The sequence below is a fragment of the Budorcas taxicolor genome, chromosome X (assembly GCF_023091745.1).
Source record: "Budorcas taxicolor isolate Tak-1 chromosome X, Takin1.1, whole genome shotgun sequence".
NCBI lineage: Eukaryota > Metazoa > Chordata > Mammalia > Artiodactyla > Bovidae > Budorcas > Budorcas taxicolor.
This window is the reverse complement of record NC_068935.1, coordinates 92,973,944-92,996,221: the sequence shown is the minus strand read 5'-3', so window position 1 is coordinate 92,996,221 and position 22,278 is coordinate 92,973,944. Positions and strand designations below refer to the sequence as shown.

The following is a 22,278-nucleotide window of genomic DNA, read 5'->3' as shown; positions in this document are numbered from 1 at the left end:
GTATTAACTCTAGACATAATAGATAGTATTGTAAATGAGATCACATAAACTACTAGTTAAATGGCGTTTTTGCGCAAGCCAGAAAGTTGTTATGTACTTATTTATTGACCGAAGTGTGCGATGTTTTCTACTAAGTCTGAAATGCACTCTCTGGAGGATTCATGATACAGAAGTTACCTGAGTATACAGGAGTTTTAGAAACATTCTTTCTAGAAATGCAATGCATGGAAACAGTTATTAGAGAGATTTCACTTATGTAGTCTAAATTGGATTTAATTGTCTCCCCGAGTTGAGAGTAATTTCAATAAGACATTTGCCTTCTGAGAAGCAGTAGGGAAGTTCAATTCAGTGCAAGACTGAATCAAGCTATCTATACTTTGAAATAGAAAATAGAAACTTTTTTTTTCATGAAAACATCATGTTTTTCACTAGCCTGTTAATTGTTTAAACTGAAGATCTTTCATTTTCAAAAAATATTTGACCTGAGTGTTTAAACAACAGACTTGAACACAATCTGAATTGGACATTCTGCAGATTCAACCTGGAGGTGAAGTTTCCTCATAGATTTGACATCCAACCTGAAAAGAATTTTATAAAAATTGCTTCAAAGCCCCCTTTGAAACAGCAAACATGCAACAGAACCCCAAGTTAAAACAGCTGTTCATCAACCTGTTATTTAAAATATAGACTTAGAAAAAAAACAATAAAATATAGACTGAAAAGCCAACAGACTATTTTTTGTATGTGCAGTTGTTTTACAAACAAATTTTAGGTTGGAATAAAGAACCCTTAGTTCATCACTTTTGAGACTGTCCTCTTTGTCGTAGGCTTTTGAAGTGTGCCTCCCTTAAGATTTGATTGATGTGGGAATAAGAACCTTGGCATAGGGCATACTCCTCATATAAGGACTGAGGTGTACTCTTGTTGAGTATAGAAACAATCTGATTTAAACCACTTTCTGTTCCAATTACTCTCTCTGGAGTATTAACAGTGCTGCTGCTCCTGTCATTATCATTGCTTGAAGACTGGAAGGGTGAAAACAAAAACAGGATGAATATTATGCTATTACACTATTTTTCCTATTCATCTTGGGGGATAGCAGCATCAAACACTATATGAAGCTTTAATGGCTTCAAAACTACAGCCACTTAAAATATTTCAATCTGTGCTCACAAAACAGCAACCCATGAATTAAGATTAACATCCACCATTTTACAGACAAGTAAACTGAGACCAACTGACTTGCCCAGTGTCTCATAGCTGGAAAGTGGAAGGGTGAGGACTCAAACACAAGCCTTCTGATTTCAAATCCCTTCACAAATCCACTGTTCTTGCTTGCAGCCCTTATTCCAATAACATGCATCAGAAAATTAAGTTCTCACCCTCTAAGGGAAAGCATCAGTCAACACTAAAATGTAGTAAAAGTATGCTCATAAAGAATAAAATGGATTCTGGACACACACTAAAATAAAACAAATTGTTACATGCATACATTTATTTATGCATACATACATACATACACAGGAGAGTGAAAGAGCCAGCTTAAGACTAAATATTAAAACACTAAGATCATGGCATCCCGCTCCATTACTGAATGGCAAGTAAAAGGGGAACAGGTGGAAGTAGTGACAGATTTCCTCCTCTTGGGCTCCAAAATCACTGTGGATGATGACTGCAACCATGAAATCAGAAGATGATTGCTTCTTGACAGGAAAGCGATGACAAACCTATACAGTGGGTTGAAAAGCAGAGACTGCCAACAAAGATTCATGTAGTCAAGGCTATGGTCTTCCCAGTGGTCGTGTATGGTTGTAAGAGCTGGACCATAAAGAAAGCAGAACACCAAAGAATTGAGGCTTTCAAACTGTGGTGCTGGAGAGGACTCCTGAAAGTCCCTTGGACAGCAAAGAGATCAAACCAGTCAATCTTAAGGGAGATCAACCCTGAACATACACTGGAAGGACTGATGCTGAAGCTGAAGCTCCAGTATTTTCATCATCTGATGCTAACAGACTACTCATTGGAAAAGTCTCTGATGGTGGGAAAGATTGAGGGCAGAAGGAGAAGAGGGCGTCAGAGGATGAGATGGTAGACAGCATTACCGATGCTATGAATATGAACTTGGGCAAACTCTGGGAGGTGGTGAGGGACAGGGAGTCCTGGAGTGCTGCAGTCTATGGGGTTGCAAAGAATCAGACATGATTGGGTGACTGAACAACAACATACATGCATGCATATACACAATCCTGTGATGACTTCATACTTATCCCCTGATAGTGGGCATACATGGTCCTCCTATATCAATGCAAGGCTACATACAGATTCTGAAAGGTTCTCAGCACACTTTTAATGAAATTTGTATGTTAATTATTGGCATTTTTAAGACTAGTATTTATTGCTGTTCAATCAATATGGATTTTATGTGGGGTGTATGTGTGGGTGTTTGCACCTAACATTCCTTTTTAAATTGAACTAATATGACTCAGGGTCATTGTCATATTGGAGAAGCTACTAGTGGATTCCTGAAAGCAGTCATTATTAAGAATTTCCTCCCTTCCAGTGTTAGGATTCTCAAAGGAAAAAGCAATGACAAGGATCTGCATCTGAACCACAGTATTTAACAATTTTGATATTGCTTTTTGTGGGGATGTGCTATCATTTTTATTTTATTTACATATAATATCACCAAACACTGAGCTCAAGTATATGATGGCCTTTTGTTCAGATTTTTTTAATTGTCTGATGGCTTTAAGGGTGCAATTGCACAATATATTCGACAATGAGAATCTAAGGGATGGTGTATGTAGTGGGAATTCCTAATGTACTTTCACAGTCTTGAGAAATTTCACAGAAATAGAACCTGGAAAAACAGCATATATTAAGAAACTGTGTTAATGATTATCTTTCATGCTTTTCTTAAGAATAACCTCCTTGTTACAAATCCCAAGGCCAGACTCAGAAGAGAGTAAACTGGGATCATGAAAGCATGGACCTTGGAACACCGGGTTGGCACCAGGCACGAATGCTGCCTACCCACTTGCTAATTATTCCCAAGACTAGCCCAGAAGGGAGTGGCCTGGGGTAAACACAAGGAGATCTGGACTATGTCAGTGTAGTCCATGACATTTAGGAGTATGTGATTAACACAGTGTGTCTTGAGAAAGGTAAGATCTGAAAAAGTCTTTTAGTCTGCAATTAGGAATAAAAGCTGGACCCAGAGTGGACTCTGCACCTCAGGCCAATAGAGACTGCAGATCCCCTGACCCATTGTACCAGATTCTGTGTTCTGTCTTCCTTCTCGTTGCTTGTTTCCAGACTATTAAAGCAACAGGTATAACTACATACCTTTATACGTTTAGTGGCACAGTATAGGGACAAGCCCTGCAATTGGAGAAAAAAACCCATTCAGGACTGTTGTTAAGAGAATCTCCCCTTGACTTCAGCCTTGAGACAAACCAAAGAATCTGCCAGTACACAGAAACCACTGAATTCAAGGCAAACAGGAGCAACAGGATAGATATTAAGTAATTGGCTCTTGCCAATCAGAATTGTGGGGCAGGGGTTCTAGAGACAGAATGGTTAATGCTTTCTTCTAAAATTCCCAGTTTTCTAAACAAGTTCCTAAGATGCTTTCCTCAAATGGCAGGTATTGCATTTCTTACAAGGCAATCTTTACCACAGGTAACATTCAGTTCAGTTCAGTTCAGTCGCTCAGTCGTGTCTGACTCTTTGCGACCCCATGAATCACAGCACCCCAGGCCTCCCTGTCCATCACCATCTCCCGGAGTTCACTCAGACTCACATCCATCAAGTCCGTGATACCATCCAGCCATCTCATCCTCGGTCGTCCCCTTCTCCTCCTGCCCCCAACCCCTCCCAGCATCAGAGTCTTTTCCAAAGAGTCAACACTTTGCATGAGGTGGCCAAAATACTGGAGCTTCAGCTTTAGCATCATTCCTTCCAAAGAAATCCCAGGGTTGATCTCCTTCAGAATGGACTAGTTGGATCTCTCTGCAGTCCAAGGGACTCTCAAGAGTCTTCTCCAACATCACAGTTCAAAAGCATCAATTCTTCGGTGCTCAGCTGTCATCACAGTCCAACTCTCACATCCATACATGACCACAGGAAAAACCATAGCCTTGACTAGACGGATCTTAGTCGGCAAAGTAATGTCTCTGCTTTTGTGGGTTTTTTTTTTTTTTTTTTTTGGCTCATTTTTTTTTCCTTTTCTTCTTATTTATTTATTTATTTATTTTTATTTTTTTACTTTATTTTACTTTACAATACTGTATTGGTTTTGCCATACATTGACATGAATCCACCATGGGTGTACATGCGTTCCCAAACATGAACCCCCCTCCCACCTCCCTCCCCATAATATCTCTCTGGGTCATCACCGTGCACCAGCCCCAAGCATGCTGTATCCTGCGTCGGACATAGACTGGCGATTAGATTCTTCCGTGTTAGTATACATGTTACAATGCCATTCTCCCAAATCATCCCACCCTCTCCCTCTCCCTCTGAGTCCAAAAGTCCGTTATACACATCTGTGTCATTTTTGCTGTCTTGCATACAGGGTCGTCATTGCTATCTTTCTAAATTCCATATATATGTGTTAGTATACTGTATTGGTGTTTTTCTTTCTGGATTACTTCACTCTGTATAATCAGCTCCAGTTTCATCCATCTCATCAGAACTGATTCAAATGTATTCTTTTTAACGGCTGAGTAATACTCCATTGTGTATATGTACCACAGATTTCTGATCCATTCATCTGCTGATGGACATCTAGGTTGTTTCCATGTTCTGGCTATTATAAAAAGTGCTGCGATGAGCATTGGGGTACATGTGTCTCTTTCAATTCTGGTTTCCTCAGTGTGTATGCCCAGCAATGGGATTGCTGGGTCATAAGGTAGTTCTATTTGCAATTTTTTAAGGAATCTCCACACTGTTCTCCAAAGTGGCTGTACTAGTTTGCATTCCCACCAACAGTGTAGGAGGGTTCCCTTTTCTCCACACCCTCTCCAGCATTTATTGCTTGCAGATTTTTGGATCGCAGACATTCTGACTGGTGTGAAGTGGTACCTCATTGTGGTTTTGATTTGCATTTCTCTAATAATGAGTGATGTTGAGCATCTTTTCATGTGTTTGTTAGCCATCCGTATGTCTTCTTTGGAGAAATGTCTATTTAGTTCTTTAGTTTTTTGATTGGGTCGTTTATTTTTCTGGAATTGAGCTGCATAAGTTGCTTGTATATTTTTGAGATTAGTTGTTTGTCAGTTGCTTCATTTGCTATTATTTTCTCCCATTCAGAAGGCTATCTTTTCACCTTGCTTAAATTTTCCTTTGTTGTGCAGAAGCTTTTAATTTTAATTAGATCCCATTTGTTTATTTTTGCTTTTATTTCCAGTATTCTGGGAGGTGGATCATAGAGGATCCTGCTGTGATTTATGTCGGAGAGTGTTTTGCCTATATTCTCCTCTAGGAGTTTAATAGTTTCTGGTCTTACATTTAGATCTTTAATCCATTTTGAGTTTATTTTTGTGTGCGGTGTTAGAAAGTGCTCTAGTTTCATTCTTTTACAAGTGGCTGACCAGTTTTCCCAGCACCACTTGTTAAAGAGATTGTCTTTACTCCATTGTATATTCTTGCCTCCTTTGTCAAAGATAAGGTGTCCATAGGTGTGTGGGTTTATCTCTGGGCTTTCTATTTTGTTCCATTGATCTATATTTCTGTCTTTGTGCCAGTACCATACTGTCTTGATGACTGTGTCTTTGTAGTAGAGCCTGAAGTCAGGCAAGTTGATTCCTCCAGTTCCATTCTTCTTTCTCAAGATTGCTTTGGCTATTTAAGGTTTTTTGTATTTCCATACAAATCTTGAAATTATTTGTTCTAGTTCTGTGAAAAATATGGCTGGTAGCTTGATAGGGATTGCATTGAATTTGTAAATTGCTTTGGGTAGTATACTCATTTTCACTATATTGATTCTTCCGATCCATGAACATGGTATATTTCTCCATCTATTAGTGTCCTCTTTGATTTCTTTCATCAGTGTTTTATAGTTTTCTATATATAGGTCTTTAGTTTCTTTAGGTAGATATATTCCTAAGTATTTTATTCTTTTCGTTGCAATGGTGAATGGAATTGTTTCCTTAATTTCTTTTTCTACTTTCTCATTATTATTGTATAGGAATGCAAGGGATTTCTGTGTGTTGATTTTATATCTGCTTTTGAATATACTATCTAGGTTGGTCATAACTTTTCTTCCAAGGAGTAAGCGTGTTTTAATTTCATAGCTGCAGTCACCATCTGCAGTGATTTTGGAGCCCCAAAAATAAAGTCTGACACTGTTTTCACTGTTTCCCCATCTATTGCCCATGAAGTGATGGGACCAGATGCCATGATCTTCGTTTTCTGAATGTTGAACTTTAAGCCAACTTTTTCACTCTCCACTTTCACTTTCGTCAAGAGGATTTTTAGCCCCTCTTCACTTTCTGCCATAAGAGTGGTGTCATCTGAATATCTGAGGTTATTGATATTTCTCCCAGCAATCTTGATTCCAGCTTGTGTTTCTTCCAGTCCAGCGTTTCTCATGATGTACTCTGCATACAAGTTCAATAAGCAGAGTGAAAATATACAGCCTTGATGTACTCCTTTTCCTATTTGGAACCAGTCTGTTGTTCCATGTCCAGTTCTAACTGTTGCTTCCTGACCTGCATACTGATTTCTCAAGAGGCAGGTTAGGTGGTCTGGTATTCCCATCTCTTTCAGAATTTTCCACAGTTTATTGTGGTCCACACAGTCAAAGGCTTTGGCATAGTCAATAAAGCAGAAATAGACGTTTTCCTGGAACTCTCTTGCTTTTTCCATGATCCAGAGGATGTTGGCAATTTGATCTCTGGTTCCTCTGCCTTGTCTAAAACCAGCTTGAACATCTGGAAGTTCACGGTTCACGTATTGCTGAAGCCTGGCTTGGAGAATTTTGAGCATTACTTTACTAGCATGTGAGATGAGTGCAATTGTGTGGTAGTTTGAGCATTCTTTGGCATTGCCTTTCTTTGGGATTGGAATGAAAACTGACCTTTTCCAGTCCTGTGGCCACTGCTGAGTTTTCCAAATTTGCTGGCATATTGAGTGTAGCACTTTCACAGCATCATCTTTCAGGATTTTAAACAGCTTAACTGGAATTCCATCACCTCCACTAGCTTTGTTCGTAACATTAAGACTTAAACCAAGAATGGTCATGGCTCATTGCTCATTTGGAGCTTCTCAACATAGGCCATGCATCACACTGCCCACAGGTCCTAGTAGACAACTTGTGTCCATCTTTATGCAACAAGAAACATACATTGAAAGAATCATCCAAAAAGAATTAAGGTGAGTCAGGAGAAACCAGATATTAAGTTTATTACAAACAGCAATCAAATTGACTTTAGGACTTAATGTCAAGGTCAATTAAAATATATCCAAAAAGATGATTTTTCTAGCTCAGGAGTAAATATCTGAAACTTCTAGTGGCATAAAATAGTGAAGTTATGAATATTCAAAAATAAGTAGGTATTACATTGGATCAGAAACCCACAGTACATACTTGGGTTCCTCTTAGTTGGCCTTCCTTATATAGGTACTGTCTGAAAAACAAAGTAAGAACTATAATTAGCTTCTAAGAATCAAATTTCATCTCAAATGATAACATATCCATTTTATACTATAGTGTAACACTAGGTAATGCTACACTATGAAATGTCATATTAAAATTAACAAGCTAGAAGAGATTTCTGTAAAATAATCATTGAGAAAAAAATAAATCTGCTTCCAATTTCTAGTTCATTTAAAGCATTTTCAAGCTCAGTTGTATACAGACATAAATACAAATGTTCATAATGACACTGTTTATAATATCAGCATTGTTGCTAATAGCTGAAAATCAGAAACAATTAAATGTCCAAAAGCAGATGGGGGGGATACATGTACACCTGTGGCTGATTCATGTTGATGTATGGCAAAAAACATCACAATACTGTAAAGTAATTATCCTACAATTAAAATATATAAATTAATTAAAAATTAATTTTAAAAACTGAAAAGTGGTTAAGTTAGAGTGCATCCATTCATACAATGCAATTTTGTCAGCCATTAACAATAATGATACAGTTGTATTTATACTGATATAAGTTGATGTCCTGAACATCATTTGATTTAATATCAAATGATTTTTTACAGATGTATGTATGAATGTTTAAAAGTTGAGGCTTTAGATCCTTTTCATTTTTATTTTTTAATTTTTTGTATATTTTCACTTTCTAAATAATTCATAACAATTGTATTTATTTTGTAAAAAAACAACTATTTTATTTGCAAATAAGTATCTTAAAGAATGCTACTATAAGACCAAGGCACATCTTTTGTTTTTGGATTCAGTTACTTTTGACTTCAAAACAAAAACTTTAAACGATGCCATAAGTTAGAATGCCTTTAAACTACTAAAGAACATCTAAAATGTCCTATCCACTAGCATTTTATAGGCCAACAATGCTGATTATCTGATAAATATAGACTACATCACTTCATGGCAAATAGATGGGGAAAAAGTGGAAAGAGTGATAGATTTTATTTCCTTGGGCTCCAAAATCGCTGTGGACAGTGATTGCAGCTACAAAATTAAAAGACACTTGCTCCTTGGAAGGAAAGCTATGACAAACCTAGATAGCATATTAAAAAATAAGAGATATCACTTTGCTGACAAAGATCCATATAGTCAAGGCTATGATTTTTTTCCAGTAGTCATGTAGGGATGTGAGGGCTGGATCATAAAGAAAGCTGTGCACCAAAGAATTGATGCTTTCAACCTATGGTGCTGGAGAAAACTCTTGAAAGTCCCTTGGACAACAAGGAGATCAAACCAGTCAATCTTAAAGGAAATCAAACGTGAATATTCATTGAAAGGACTGATGCTGAAGCTGAACCTCCAATAGTTAGGCCACCTAATATGAAGAACCAATTTACTGGAAAAGACCTTGATGCTGGGAAAGATTGTGGGCAGGAGGAGCAGGGGGCGACCAACGATGAGATGGATGGATGGCATCATCAACTCAATGGACATGAGTCTGAGCAAACTCAGGGAGAACAGTGAAGGACAGGAAAGCTTGGCCTGCTGCAGTCCATAAGGTTGTGAAGAGTCTGACTAGACTTAGTGACTGAACAATGAACAACATTATACAACCCTGGACCCTTACCCTTTTGAACATACTTCATATGAGATATCTCAGTTAATGAGATATGTTATTGTCAGAGTGCTTGGGATGTAAAGATTTTTCCTGGAGAGTGTATGGTTTAGACTCTTGAAACTGCCATCTGACTACAGAAGCATCTTCCTTACTGCATTTGATTTTAGAAAGAGAGCTAATTCTTTTCCCAGAAGAGATGTGAGATTTTAAATGCTTCAGGATTGGGCAAGAACCATAAAATGTAAATCTTTTTCACCATCCTACTGACACCTCAAAGAAACTTCTCATTAGAATGCTTATTCTACTTATTAGTTACAAAGCTCATTCTTTCTCCTCTCATCATTCAGAGGAAATATAAACTCAGTGCTGACACCTGTGAAAGACAAAATTAGAACAGGCCCACCCTCTGCAAAACTGAAACCCTTGTAAATTTCAGCACATTGCAAAATAAAATTACATTTATAAAATGATCAGGGGTCTCTCACTAAATGATATTCACAAAAGCACAACACAGAAGTGCTGGGGTCTAGATTGTGTGAAAAGGCAGAATTTTAGATTAGTTTGGGTCACATAGAAATCTGCCTGTTTACATTGTATCCATAAAAGCTTCAGCTGAGCCAAGCAGAGATTTTTTTTTTTTCATAGCACATTATGTATGGGAATAGACATAAGAACCACCTCTGGGGCTTTTTGTTAATTTGATTCTCATGCACATGCCAGGGCCTTAAGGGGCTATCTCAGGTAGGCACAGGTCATTTTGATGCCCAACCACTATCCAAACGATTACTTGTATGCCTAGCATGCAAGAAAGCAAAGTGGTTGTCTCAGGAGGCCTTGCAAAGAGCTGAGAAGAGAAAGGCAATGGAGAAAGGGAAAGATATGCCCATCTGAATTCACTGTTCCAGAGAAATAGTAAGAAAAGATAAGAAAGCCTTCCTAAGTGAACAACGCAAAGACAGAGAGAGAAAAAATAGAATGGGAAAGACTGGAGATCTCTTCAAGAAAGGTAGAGATACCAAGGGAACATTTCATGAAAGGGTGGGAACATTAAAGGACAGAAACAGTATGGATTTAACAGAAACAGAAGATATTAAGAAGAGGTGGCAAGAATACACAGAAGAATTATACAAAAAAGATCTTCACAACCTAGATAATCACGATGATATGATCACTCACCTAGAGCCAGACATCCTGGAATGTGAAGTCAAGTGGGCCTTAGGAAGCATCACTATGAACAAAGCTAGTGGAGGTGATGGAATTCCAGTTGTGCTATTTCAAATCCTGAAAGATGATGCTGTGAAAGTGTTGCACTCAATATGGCAGCAAATCTGGAAAACTCAGCAGTGGCCACAGGACTGGAAAAGGTCAGTTTTCATTCCAATACCAAAGAAGGGCAATGCCAAAGAATGTTCAAACAACTGTACAATTGCACTCATTTCACATGTTAGCAAAAAAATGCTTCAAATCCTTCAAGCTAAGCTTCAACAGTATGTGAACTGAGAACGTCCAGATGTTCAAGCTGGATTTGGAAAAGGCAGAGGAACCGGAGATCAAATTGGATCATTGAGAAAGCAAGAGAGTTCCAGAACATCTACTTTTGTTTCATTAACTACACTTAAGCCTTTGACTGTGTGGACAATTACAAACTGTGGAAAATTCTTCAAGAGATAGGAATACCAGACCAACTTACCTGCCTCCTGAGAAATCTGTATTCAGGTCAAAATGCAACAGTTAGAACCAGACATGGAACAATGGATTGGTTCAAAATTGGGAAAATAGTGCATCAAGGCTGTATACTGTCACCCTGCTTATCTAACTTATATGCAGAGTACATTATATGAAATGCCAGGCTGGATGGCTCACAACTCGAATCAAGATTGCTGGGAGAAATATCAACAACCTCAAATAGGCAGATGATACCACTCTAATGGCAGAAAGTGAAGAGGAACCAATGAGCCTCTTGAGGAGGATGAAAGAGGAGAGTGAAAAAGCTGGCTTAAAACTCAACATTCAAAACACAAGTATCACGGCATCTGGTCTTATCACTTCAAAACAAATAGATGGGGAAAAAGCAGAAACAGTGACCGATTTTATTTTCTTGGGCTCCAAAATCACTGCAGATGCTGACTGCATCCTGATGTGAAGAGCTGACTCATTGGAAAAGACCCTGATGCTGGGAAAATTGAAGGCAAAAGGTGAAGGGGGCAGCACAGGACAAGATGGTTAGATGGCATCATCGACTCAATGAACATGAGCTTGAGCAAACTCCAGGAGATAGTGAAGGACAGGGAAGCCTGGAGTGCTGCAGTCCATTGGGTCACAAACAGTCAGACACGACTTAGCAACTGAACAACAAACCGTGTACAAACAGGTACTTTGCCAGGGATTCCTAGAGACTCAACCAGCAGGTATTTCCTGAGAAATCTCTTCCCAATCAAGAGCCTATCATCCTTGAGGATGATAGCATCAAGCTATTGCAATGACATAAATGTAGCAACGAATCCTGACAAGGGAAATAGAAGAGACTCCTTAAAATGAATGGTATCTGAACTGGGTTTTGGAGGATGGGGAGAATAATAATAGGATGGGTGTGACAAAAAGAGGAAACAACAGAGTACAAGCAGGGTGAAGAGGAATTTTCTAGGAGACAAAGCTAATAATACCATGTGGCTGGGAATTCTCAGAGAGGAGTTTGCAGGAGACAAAATATGCATGGTAAGATAGGGCTAGGTTATCAAAGACTTTGGATGCTGTGCTGAGAAATTTGTTGGAATAAGTACTTGAGCCTAAGAGACATGCTTAGATCTACATTTAAGAAAATGGTTCTAATGGATGAATGGTGTAGGAGAAGAATGAGCACAGAGACCATGTAGGAAATTTTTACAATACATCTAACAAAGGACAATGTAGGCCTGAATTAGGATGGTGGAAATGAAAAGGGAGGCATATATATGATACACATCCACTGTAGGATAGGAGGAGTCAGTGAGGAAATGACAGGGACATCTAGGTTCTCCGCACACACCCAGGACAATGCTTGGCCAGTCGTAGGTGCTAGGTAAAGGTTTGCTGAATAAATTTACCAAGATTTTAGGTGACCAACATGAAAAGGCAAAATGATAGGATACTGAAAGAGGAATTCCCCAGGTCGGTAGGTGCCCAATATGCTACTGGAGATCAGTGGAGAAATAACTCCAGAAAGAATGAAGGGATGGAGCCAAAGCAAAAGCAATACCCAGTTGTGGATGTGACTGGTGATAGAAGCCAGGTCCGATGCTGTAAAAGCAATATTACATAGGAACCTGGAATGTTCGGTTCATGAACCAAGGTAAATTGAAAGTGGTCAAACAAGAGATGGTAACAGTGAGCATCAACATATTAGCAATAAGTGAGTTAAAATGGACTGGAATGGGTGAATTTAACTCAGATGACCATTATATCTACTATTGTGGGCAAGAATCCTTTTGAAGAAATGGAGTATCCCTCATAGTCAATAAAAGAGTCTGAAATGCAGTACTTGGATGCAATCTCAAAAACAGCAGAATGATCTCTTTTCGTTTCCAAGGCAAACCATTCAATATCACAGTAATACAAGTCTATGCCCCAATCAGTAATGCTGAAGAAGCTGAATTTGAATGGTTCTATGAAGACCTTCTAGAACAAACACCCACAAAGATGTCTTTTTCATTATAGGGGACAGGTATGCAAGTAGGAAGTCAAGAGATACCTGGAGTAACAGGCAAATTTGGCCTTGGAGGACAGAATTAACCAGGGCAAAGGCTAACAGAGTTTTGCCAAGAGAATTGATGCTTTTGAACTGTGTTGTTGGAGAAGACTCTTGAGAGTCTTTTGGACTGCAAGGAGATCCAACCAGTCAATCCTAAAGGAAGTCAGTCCTGAATAATCATTGGAAGGACTGATGCTGAAGCTGAAGCTCAAATACTTTGGCCACCTGATGTGAAAAGACCCTTTGGCCTCATGATGAAAAAGACCTTGATGCTGGGAAAGATTGAAAGTGGGAGGAAAATGGAATAACAGAGGATGAGATGGTTGGATGTCATCATCAACTCGATGGACATGAGTTTGAGCAAGCTCCAGGAGTTGGTGATGGACAGGAATGACTGGTATGCTTGTTCCTTGGGGTCACAAGAAGTTGAACACAACTGAGTGACTGAACTGAACTCACCGAGAGGGGCACAGTTCTTGAGGAGCTAGCCTACTGTGTTCCCTCTTTGCCTGGGAAAGTAATAAAGTTACTCTTTCCTTCTCATCCATAACTCTGTCTCCATATTTTTGTTTGGCATTGGTGAACAGAAAACCAAGATTTTGGCAACACTGCTTTCCTATTGCTCCCTCTCGCCTGGGCAGGTTAGAGCACAGGTAGAGCACAGGTAGAGGTAGGGTCAAAACCAAACCTGGGGTAGTACAACTATGGAAGAGGGATAGAAATTTCCTGTGCATTTGCACAAGATGCAGATTAAAGCCTTTAGATCGGTGAGGAAAGCTGAAGCGAGCAGACTCGCACCGGCAGCGAGGCGCCGCTACCGCCGCCACAGCCCAGCCTCCCTCGGCTTCAGCGCTCCCGTCGTGGGGGCCCGGGTTCCTCAGCACACCCAGCTCCAGCAGCTCCGGAGCCTGTGCCCAGTCCTTCAGAAGCCCCGGCGCCAGCCCGGGCTCTTGGCGGGGAGGATGACGGAGCTGCAGTCGGCACTGCTACTGCGAAGACAGCTGGCAGAGCTCAACAAAAATCCAGTAGAAGGCTTTTCAGCAGGTTTAATAGATGACAATGATCTCTACCGATGGGAAGTCCTTATTATTGGTCCTCCAGATACACTTCAGTGGTGTTTTTAAAGCTCATCTCACTTTCCCCAAAGATTATCCCCTTCGGCCTCCTAAAATGAAATTCATTACAGAAATCTGGCATCCAAATGTTGATAAAAATGGTGATGTATGCATTTCTATTCTTCACGAACCTGGAGAAGATAAATATGGTTATGAAAAGCCAGAGGAACGCTGGCTGCCTATTCACACCGTGGAAACCATCATGATTAGTGTCATTTCTATGCTGGCAGACCCCAATGGAGACTCACCTGCTAATGTTGATGCTGCGAAAGAATGGAGGGAAGACAGAAATGGAGAATTCAAAAGGAAAGTTGCCTGCTGTGTAAGAAAAAGCCAAGAGACTGCTTTTGAGTGACATTTATTCAACAGCTGTAACTTCACTTATTTCAGGGTCTCCAATTGAGAAACATGGCACTGTTTTTCCTGCACTCTACCCACCTATTGCTGGACTTCTGTTGTAACAAGTTGGCAAACACTGGCTGGAACTGGGCTGCAATAAAACATGCCAGTATCAGTGCTGACAAGAGCCTAACAAGTGCCAACTTACAGATGATTACACATTTTGAATTCTAATGAACTGTTTTAACCTTCAGGAAGAATTGTAAAGACCTGTACATAGCACAACATGACCCGGATAATATATATACTGTTCATGTACATCCACAAATACACCTTGTACCAAATAATGCTTTCTCGTAGTGGAATAAGAATCGTGTAAATTCTAAAAAATTTAGCAGGTTTTCTTCCCTATTCATTGTTTCTTATCAGTTTTAAAAGACTCCTTAAAGCATGTCAGATAAACAGCAATTAGGATTAAAAGTTTCCATTTAATTTCCTTTAAACCATTGAGGCTTCATTAAACTCTTTCCACTTACTAAACTTTTGTATCTTCTTTGTTTTGACACACTCCCCTTTGCTTTTATTTCTTCTGTCTGCCAGAAAGTTTTCAAATCATTTAGTTCAAATACCAAAGTACTCAGTAAGCAACTACTTGATTTTTAATGATGACTTCAGAGGAGTGGTCCTCACGAGGTGCTTTCTCCCTTTTGTATTGTACCTGCACCCATCTCTCAGATTGGATACAGCAATAACATTTTTCTGTCATTGAGAGCTCTTGAATTCAGTCATTATCCCTAGGAACTAACAAGAGTTAGTTCTGAACTCAATTCAGATTTTAAATGATTGAAATTTACTCCCAACAACACAAAACTCTGATTTGGTTTTATTTTTGCCCTCAGTTACCTAATGTGAAGGTTGGATGAATAAAGCATGCACAGCTACAGGCTTTCTACTTAACTTCTGGGTTTGCCATTAAAAATGCTGTTTACCCTCATACCCTTCCCCTTAGCCCTTCATATTTCTTTGCCTCTATTCTTCTAATACTGCAGAATTTTCTCACCTATCATACAAAGAAATTGCGATGTATATTTTCATGTAATTTGATTTTGGAATTCTGTCACCTTATGTAGTGTGTTCTTCCAAAATATAATTTTTTTCCAAAATAAATAAATAAATAAATAAAGCCTTTAGATCTACTTGGTAAATCCTGAATCTGTGAGATACCTGAATAGACAATAAATATTGCCAAAGTTAAGACCAGTCTAACATTTGCAGCATATATATATATATATATATATATATATATATATATATATATATATATAATAGGGCTTCACTGGTGGCTCAGAGGTTAAAGTGTCTGCCTCCAATGCGGGAGACCCAGGTTCGATCCCTGGGTTGGGAAGATTCCCTGGAGAAGGAAATGGTAACCCACTCCAGTATTCTTGCCTGGAGAATCCCACGGACGGAGAAGCCGTGTAGGCTACAGTCCACGGGGTTGCAAAAAGTCAGACACGATTGAGCGACTTAACTACTACTACTAACGATTGCAGCAGTGTATTTATCAGACAAATACATGCAGGAATTGGGCCAGGTCAGTGTCTGAGCTGGCCCCACAGTGCCCACAGCAGGCCTAGAGACCTTTCTAGAGGTATTGGAAGGCCTCCTTGAGAGGCAGGGTTTGGCTCTGGCTCACTGTGGGAACAAGCACACTGAGAGCCAATGCCCCAGAAAAATATACTTATTACTATTATTTTGTTATACTTATTACTATTATTTTGTTTGTTCACTTGTTGGCATTGTTGTTTTCAATTTTTTCATCTTTTTTTAAGTTTAAATTTATTTATTTTAATTGGAGGCTAATTACTTTACAATATTGTATTGGTTTTGCCATACATCAACATGAATCCGCCACGGGTGTACACATGTTCCCCATCCTGAACCCTCCTCATACCTCCCTCCCCTTACCATCTTTTATTTTTATTTATTTTTTGTTTTTCTATTTTTATTTTTTGTTGTTTTGGAGATTCTTTTTCTTGCTTTCATTCTTTATTTTTTAAATTGATTTTTATGTGTGTATTTTGTTTTCTTCACTTTTTTGTTATCTGTTTGCTTTTTGTTTGTACTTTAGTTTTCATTTTTTTGTTTTACTAAGTTTATTTCTTAATGACTGTTCTTATTTTGAATTCTTGTTGGTTCTCTTTTTTCCCTATTTCTTTATGTAGTGAAAAGCTGAAAGCATTTCCTCCAAGATCATAAACAAAATATGGATATCCACTCTTGCCACTTTTATTCAACATGATTTTAGAAGTCCTAGCCATGGCAAACAGAGAAGAAAAACTAAAAGGAATCAAAATTGAAAAAGAAGTAAAATTGTCACTGTTTGCAGATGACATGATACTATATGTAGAAAATCCTAAAGATGCTACCAGAAAACTACTAGAACTCATCAATGAATTTGGTGAAGTTAGAGGATAAAAATTAATACACAGAAATCTCTTACATTCCTATACGCTGTTATGAAAGTCAGAAAGATAAATTAAGAAAACAATCCCATTTACCATCACATCAAAAAGAATAAAATACTGAGGAATAAACCTACCTAAGGAGAGAAAGGACCTGTAACAGAAAACTTGACAACACTGATGAAAGAAATCAAAGATTACATTAACAGATGGAGAGATATACCATGTTCTTGCACAAATTTACATTACTATTTACAGTGTAGGAGTTTCTTATTCTCCAAAACCTCTCCAGCATTTATTGCTTGTAGACTTTTTAATGATGACAATTCTAACCAGTGTGAGGTCATACCTCATTGCAGTTTTCATTTGCATTTCTCTAATAATTAGTGGGATTTGCTTGATGGCTCAGATGGAAAAGAATCCACCTGCAGCCCTGGAGACCTAGGTTTGGTCCCTGGATTGGGAAGATCCGCTGGAGGAGGGCATGACAACCCACACCAGTGTTCTTACCTGGAGAATTCCCAGGTACAGAGGAGCCTGGTGGGCTTCAGTCTGTGGGGTCACAAACAGTTGGACACAACAGAGTGACTAAGCACAGAGAAGCAATAATTAGTCATGTTGAGCATCTTTTCATGTGTTTGTTGGTGATCTATTTTTTTATTGAAATATAGTTGACTTAGAATGTTGTGCCAGTTTAAGGTATACAGCAAGGTGATTCAGTTGTATGTGTGTATCTGTGTGTATATATCCATTGATCTATATTTCTGGGAGGGGGGGGTTTGGTGCCAGTACCAAAGAAAACCATAATTCAAAATGATACATGTACCCCAGTGTTAAGAGCAACACTATTTACAATAGCCAGAACATGGAACCAACCTAGATGTCCATCAACAGAGGAATGGATAAAGAAGATGTGCTGCACATATATATATAATGGAATATTATTCAGTAATAAAAAGGAATGAAATTGGGTCATTTGTAAACAGATGGATGGATCTAGAGAGTGTCACATAAAATGAAGTAAGTCAGAAAGAGAAAAACAAATATCACATATTAGCATATATATGTGGAATCTAGAAAAATGGTACAGATGATCTTATTTGCAAAGCAGAAATAAAGACATGGAGGTAGAGAATAAATAAATGGGAATACCAAAGGGAAAAGCAAGGTGGGACAAATTTGGGGAATGGGATTGATACATTTACACTATTGATACTATGTATAAAATAGATAACTAATAAGAGCATACTGTATAGCATGGGGAATTCTATTTAATGTACAGTGGTGACCAGGATGGGAAGGAAGTCCAAAAGGGACTACATATATCACATGTATGGCTGATTAATTTTGCTGTACAACAGAAACTAACACAATATTGTAAAGCAACTATACTCCAATAAAAAATTAATTTAAAAAAATTAACCAAATCAGAAAGGAAAATGTAAAATATTCTGTTTGATGATGACAAGATCTTATATAGGGAAAAGCCTTAGGATGCCAGTAAATACTTTAAACATTGATGAAAGAAATTAAAATAGACACAATAAATGGAAAGACATCCTGTTTTCATGGATTGAAAGAATTAATATTGTTAGCACGTCTGTACTACTGAGAGAGTCAATTCCTAGGCAGGTTGATAAGAAGTCCAAGGTCTCTGAGGGGGAGAAAGGAGTCTGAGGCTCTCACAGAGAAGAAAAGAACAGACTTTTTTCCTACATTTCTTTGTCTTAGTCAATATAATGAATCTTGCTCGAGGACATGTTTCTCCTTAACAAGAACATTCTAACTAATTTTGTGATCTTAAGATATCTTGTATATTGTGGGAGTGGGTCTGGTAAGACCTTTCTATTGTTAGTTCTAATGTTGGAGAAGACTCTTGAGAGTCCCTTGGACTGCAAGGAAATCCAAACTGTCCATTCTGAAGGAGATCAGCCCTGGGATTTCTTTGGAAGGAATGATGCTAAAGCTGAAACTCCAGTATTTTGGCCACCTCATGAGAAGAGTTGACTCATTGGAAAAGACTCTGATGCTGGGAGGGATTGGGGGCAGGGAGAGAAGGGGATGACCGAAGATGAGATGGCTGGATGGCATCACGGACTCGATGGACGTGAGTCTGTGTGAACTCCGGGAGATGGTGATGAACAGGGAGGCCTGGGGTGCTGTGATTCATGGGGTCGCAAAGAGTCGGACACGACTGAGTGACTGAACTGAACTGAACTGAACTGAATCTTGTTAATGTAACAAGTATGTTGTGGGAATGGTCTGGTAAAAGTATATAAGCCCTTGATAAGACCAGCCCATGGGGGAATTCTTCATCCCCCTTCTGATGTGTATGTCAGAAGCCTTCTCTGTCCCTTGTCATACTTTAATAAAACTCTGCTACACAAAAGCTCTTGACTGATCAAGCCTGGTTCCTGGCCCCAAAGCTAAATCTTCTTCTTTAGAGATCATGAATCCAACATTGTTCACCATAAGGTATCACTACCCAAATCCACCTGCACATTCAATGCAATCCTTATTAATATTTCTAAGACACTAGACCATTCAGGTATCAGTCAGTCAGTTCAGTCGCTCAGTCGTGACCGACTCTTTGCAAACCCATTAATCACAGCACGCCAGGCCTCCCTGTCCATCACCAAATCCCGGAGTTCATTCAAACTAATGTCCATTGAGTTGGTGATGCCATCCAGCCATCTCATCCTCTGTCGTCCCCTTCTCCTCCTGCCCCCAATCCCTCCCAGCATCAGGGTCTTTTCCAATGAGTCAACTATTCGCATGAAGTGGCCAAAGTATTAGAGTTTCAGCTTTAGCATCAGTCCTTCCAATGAACACCCAGGACGATCTCCTTTAGGATGGACTGATTGGATCTCCTTGCAGTCAAAGGGACTCTCAAGAGTCTTCTCCAACACCACAGTTCAAAAGCATCAATTCTTCGGTGCTCAGCTTTCTTCACAGTCCAACTCTCACATCCATACATGACCACTGGAAAAAGCATAGCCTTGACTAGACGGACCTTTGTTGGTAAAGTATATCTCTGCTTTTTGATATGCTATCTAGGTTGGTCAAAACTTTCCTTCCAAGGAGTAAGCGTCCTAATTTCATGGCTGCAGTCACCATCTACAGTGATTTTGGAGCCCAAAAAAACAAACTCTGACACTGTTTCCACTGTTTCCCCAACTATTTCCCATGAAGTGATGAGACCAGGTGCCATGATCTTCGTTTTCTGAATGTTGAACTTTAAGCCAACTTTTTCACACTTTCCTCTTTCATTTTCATCAAGGGGCTCTTTAGTTCCTCTCCAATTTCTGCCATAAAGGTGGTGTCATCTGCATATCTGAGGTTATTGATATTTCTCCCGGCAATCTTGATTCCAGCTTGTGCTTCTTCCAGCCCAGCGTTTCTCATGATGTACTCTGCATAGAAGTTAAATAAGCATGGTGACAATATACAGCCTTGACGTACTCCTTTTCCTATTTGGAAACAGTCTGTTGTTCCATGTCCAGTTCTAACTGTTGCTTCCTGACCTGCATACAGGTTTCTCAAGAGGCAGGTCAGGTGGTCTGATATTCTCATCTCTTTCAGAATTTTCCACAGTTTATTGTGATCCACACAAAGGCTTTGGCCTAGTCAATAAAGCAGAAATAGATGTTTTTCTGGAACTTTCTTGCTTTTTTGATGATCCAGCAGATGTTGGCAATTTGATCTCTGGTTCCTCTGCCTTTTCTTTTTTCCTTTTTTTTTTAAATTTTGTTTTATTATTTTTTGTTTGTTTTTCCTCTGCCTTTTCTAAAACCAGTTTGAACATCAGCAACTTCACGGTTCACGTATTGCTGAAGCCTGGCTTGGAGAATTTTGAGCATTACTTTACTAGCGTATGAGAAGAGTGCAATTGTGCGGTAGTTTGAGCATTCTTTGGCATTGCCTTTCTTTGGGATTAGAATGAAAACGGACCTTTTCCAGTCCTGTGGCCAGTGCTGAGCTTTCCAAACTTGCTGGCATATTGAGTGCAGCACTTTCACAGCATCATCTTTCAGGATTTGAAATAGCTCAACTGGAATTCCATCACCTCTGCTAGCTTTGTAGTGATGCTTCCTAAGGCCCACTTGACTTCACATTCCAGGATGTCTGGCTCTAGGTGAGTGATCACACCATCGTGATTATCTGGACTATGAAGGTCTTTTTTGTACAGTTCTTCTGTGTATTCTTGCCACCTCTTCTTAATATCTTCTGCTTCTTTTAGGTCCATTCCATTTCTGTCCTTTATCGAGCCCATCTTTGCATGAAATATTCCCTTGGTTTCTCTAATTTTCTTGAAGAGGTATCTAGTCCTTCCCATTCTGTTGTTTTCCACTATTTCTTTGCATTCATTGCTGAGGAAGGCTTTCTTATCTCTCCTTGCTATTCTTTGAAACTCTGAATTCAGATGCTTATATCTTTCCTTTTCTCCTTTGCTTTTCCCTTTTCTTCTTTTCACAGCTGTTTGTAAGGGCTCCTCAGCCAGCCATTTAGCTTTTTTGCATTTCTTTTCCCTGGGGATGGTCTTGATCCCTGTCTCCTGTTCATTGTCATGAACCTCCGTCCATAGTTCATTAAGCACTTTGTCTATCAGATCTAGTCCCTTAAATCTATTTCTCACTTCCATTGTGTAATCATAAGGGATTTTATTTAGGTCATACCTGAATGGTCTAGTAGTTTTCCCCACTTTCTTCAATTTAAGTCTGAATTTGGCCATAAGGAGTTCATGATCTGAGCCACAGTCAGCTCCCAGTCTTGTTTTTGCTGACTGTAAAGAGCTTCTCCATCGTTGGCTGAAAGAATATAATCAGTCTGATTTTGGTGTTGACCATCTGACGATGTCCATGTGTAGAGTCTTCTCCTGTATTGTTGGAAGAGGGTGTTTGCTATGACCAGTTCATTTTCTTGGCAAAACACTATTAGCCTTTGCCTTGCTTCATTCCGTATTCCAAGGCCAAATTTGCCTGTTACTCCAGGTGTTTCTTGATTTCCTACTTTTGCATTCTAGTCCCCTATAATGAAAAGGACATCTTTTTTGGGTGTTAGTTCTAAAACGTCTTGTAGGTCTTCATAGAACCGTTCAACGTCAGCTTCTTCAGCATTACTGGTTGGGGCACAGACTTGGATTACTGTAGTACTGAATGGTTTGCCTTGGTAATGAACAGAGTTCATTCTGTCGTTTTTGAGATTGCATCCAAGTACTGCATTTTGGACTCTTTTGTTGACCATGATGGCGACTCCATTTCTTCTAAGGGATTTCTGCCCACAGTAGTAGATATAATGGTCATCTGAGTTAAATTCTCCCATTCCAGTCCATTTTAGTTTATTAATTCCTAGAATGTCGACATTCACTCTTGCCATCTCCTGTTTGATCACTTCCAATTTGCCTT

General features: G+C 39.1%; 1 protein-coding gene across 1 annotated transcript; it reads left to right on the top strand.

Annotated features, from left to right (window-relative positions):
- Positions 1 to 13,916: 13,916 nt before the first annotated feature.
- LOC128070052 (ubiquitin-conjugating enzyme E2 G1-like) lies at positions 13,917 to 14,976 on the top strand. Its single transcript, XM_052663361.1, is given in 2 exon segments — positions 13,917 to 14,062; positions 14,064 to 14,976. Coding segments are annotated over 2 exon segments (507 nt in total). The 3' UTR covers positions 14,425 to 14,976.
- Positions 14,977 to 22,278: the final 7,302 nt, after the last annotated feature.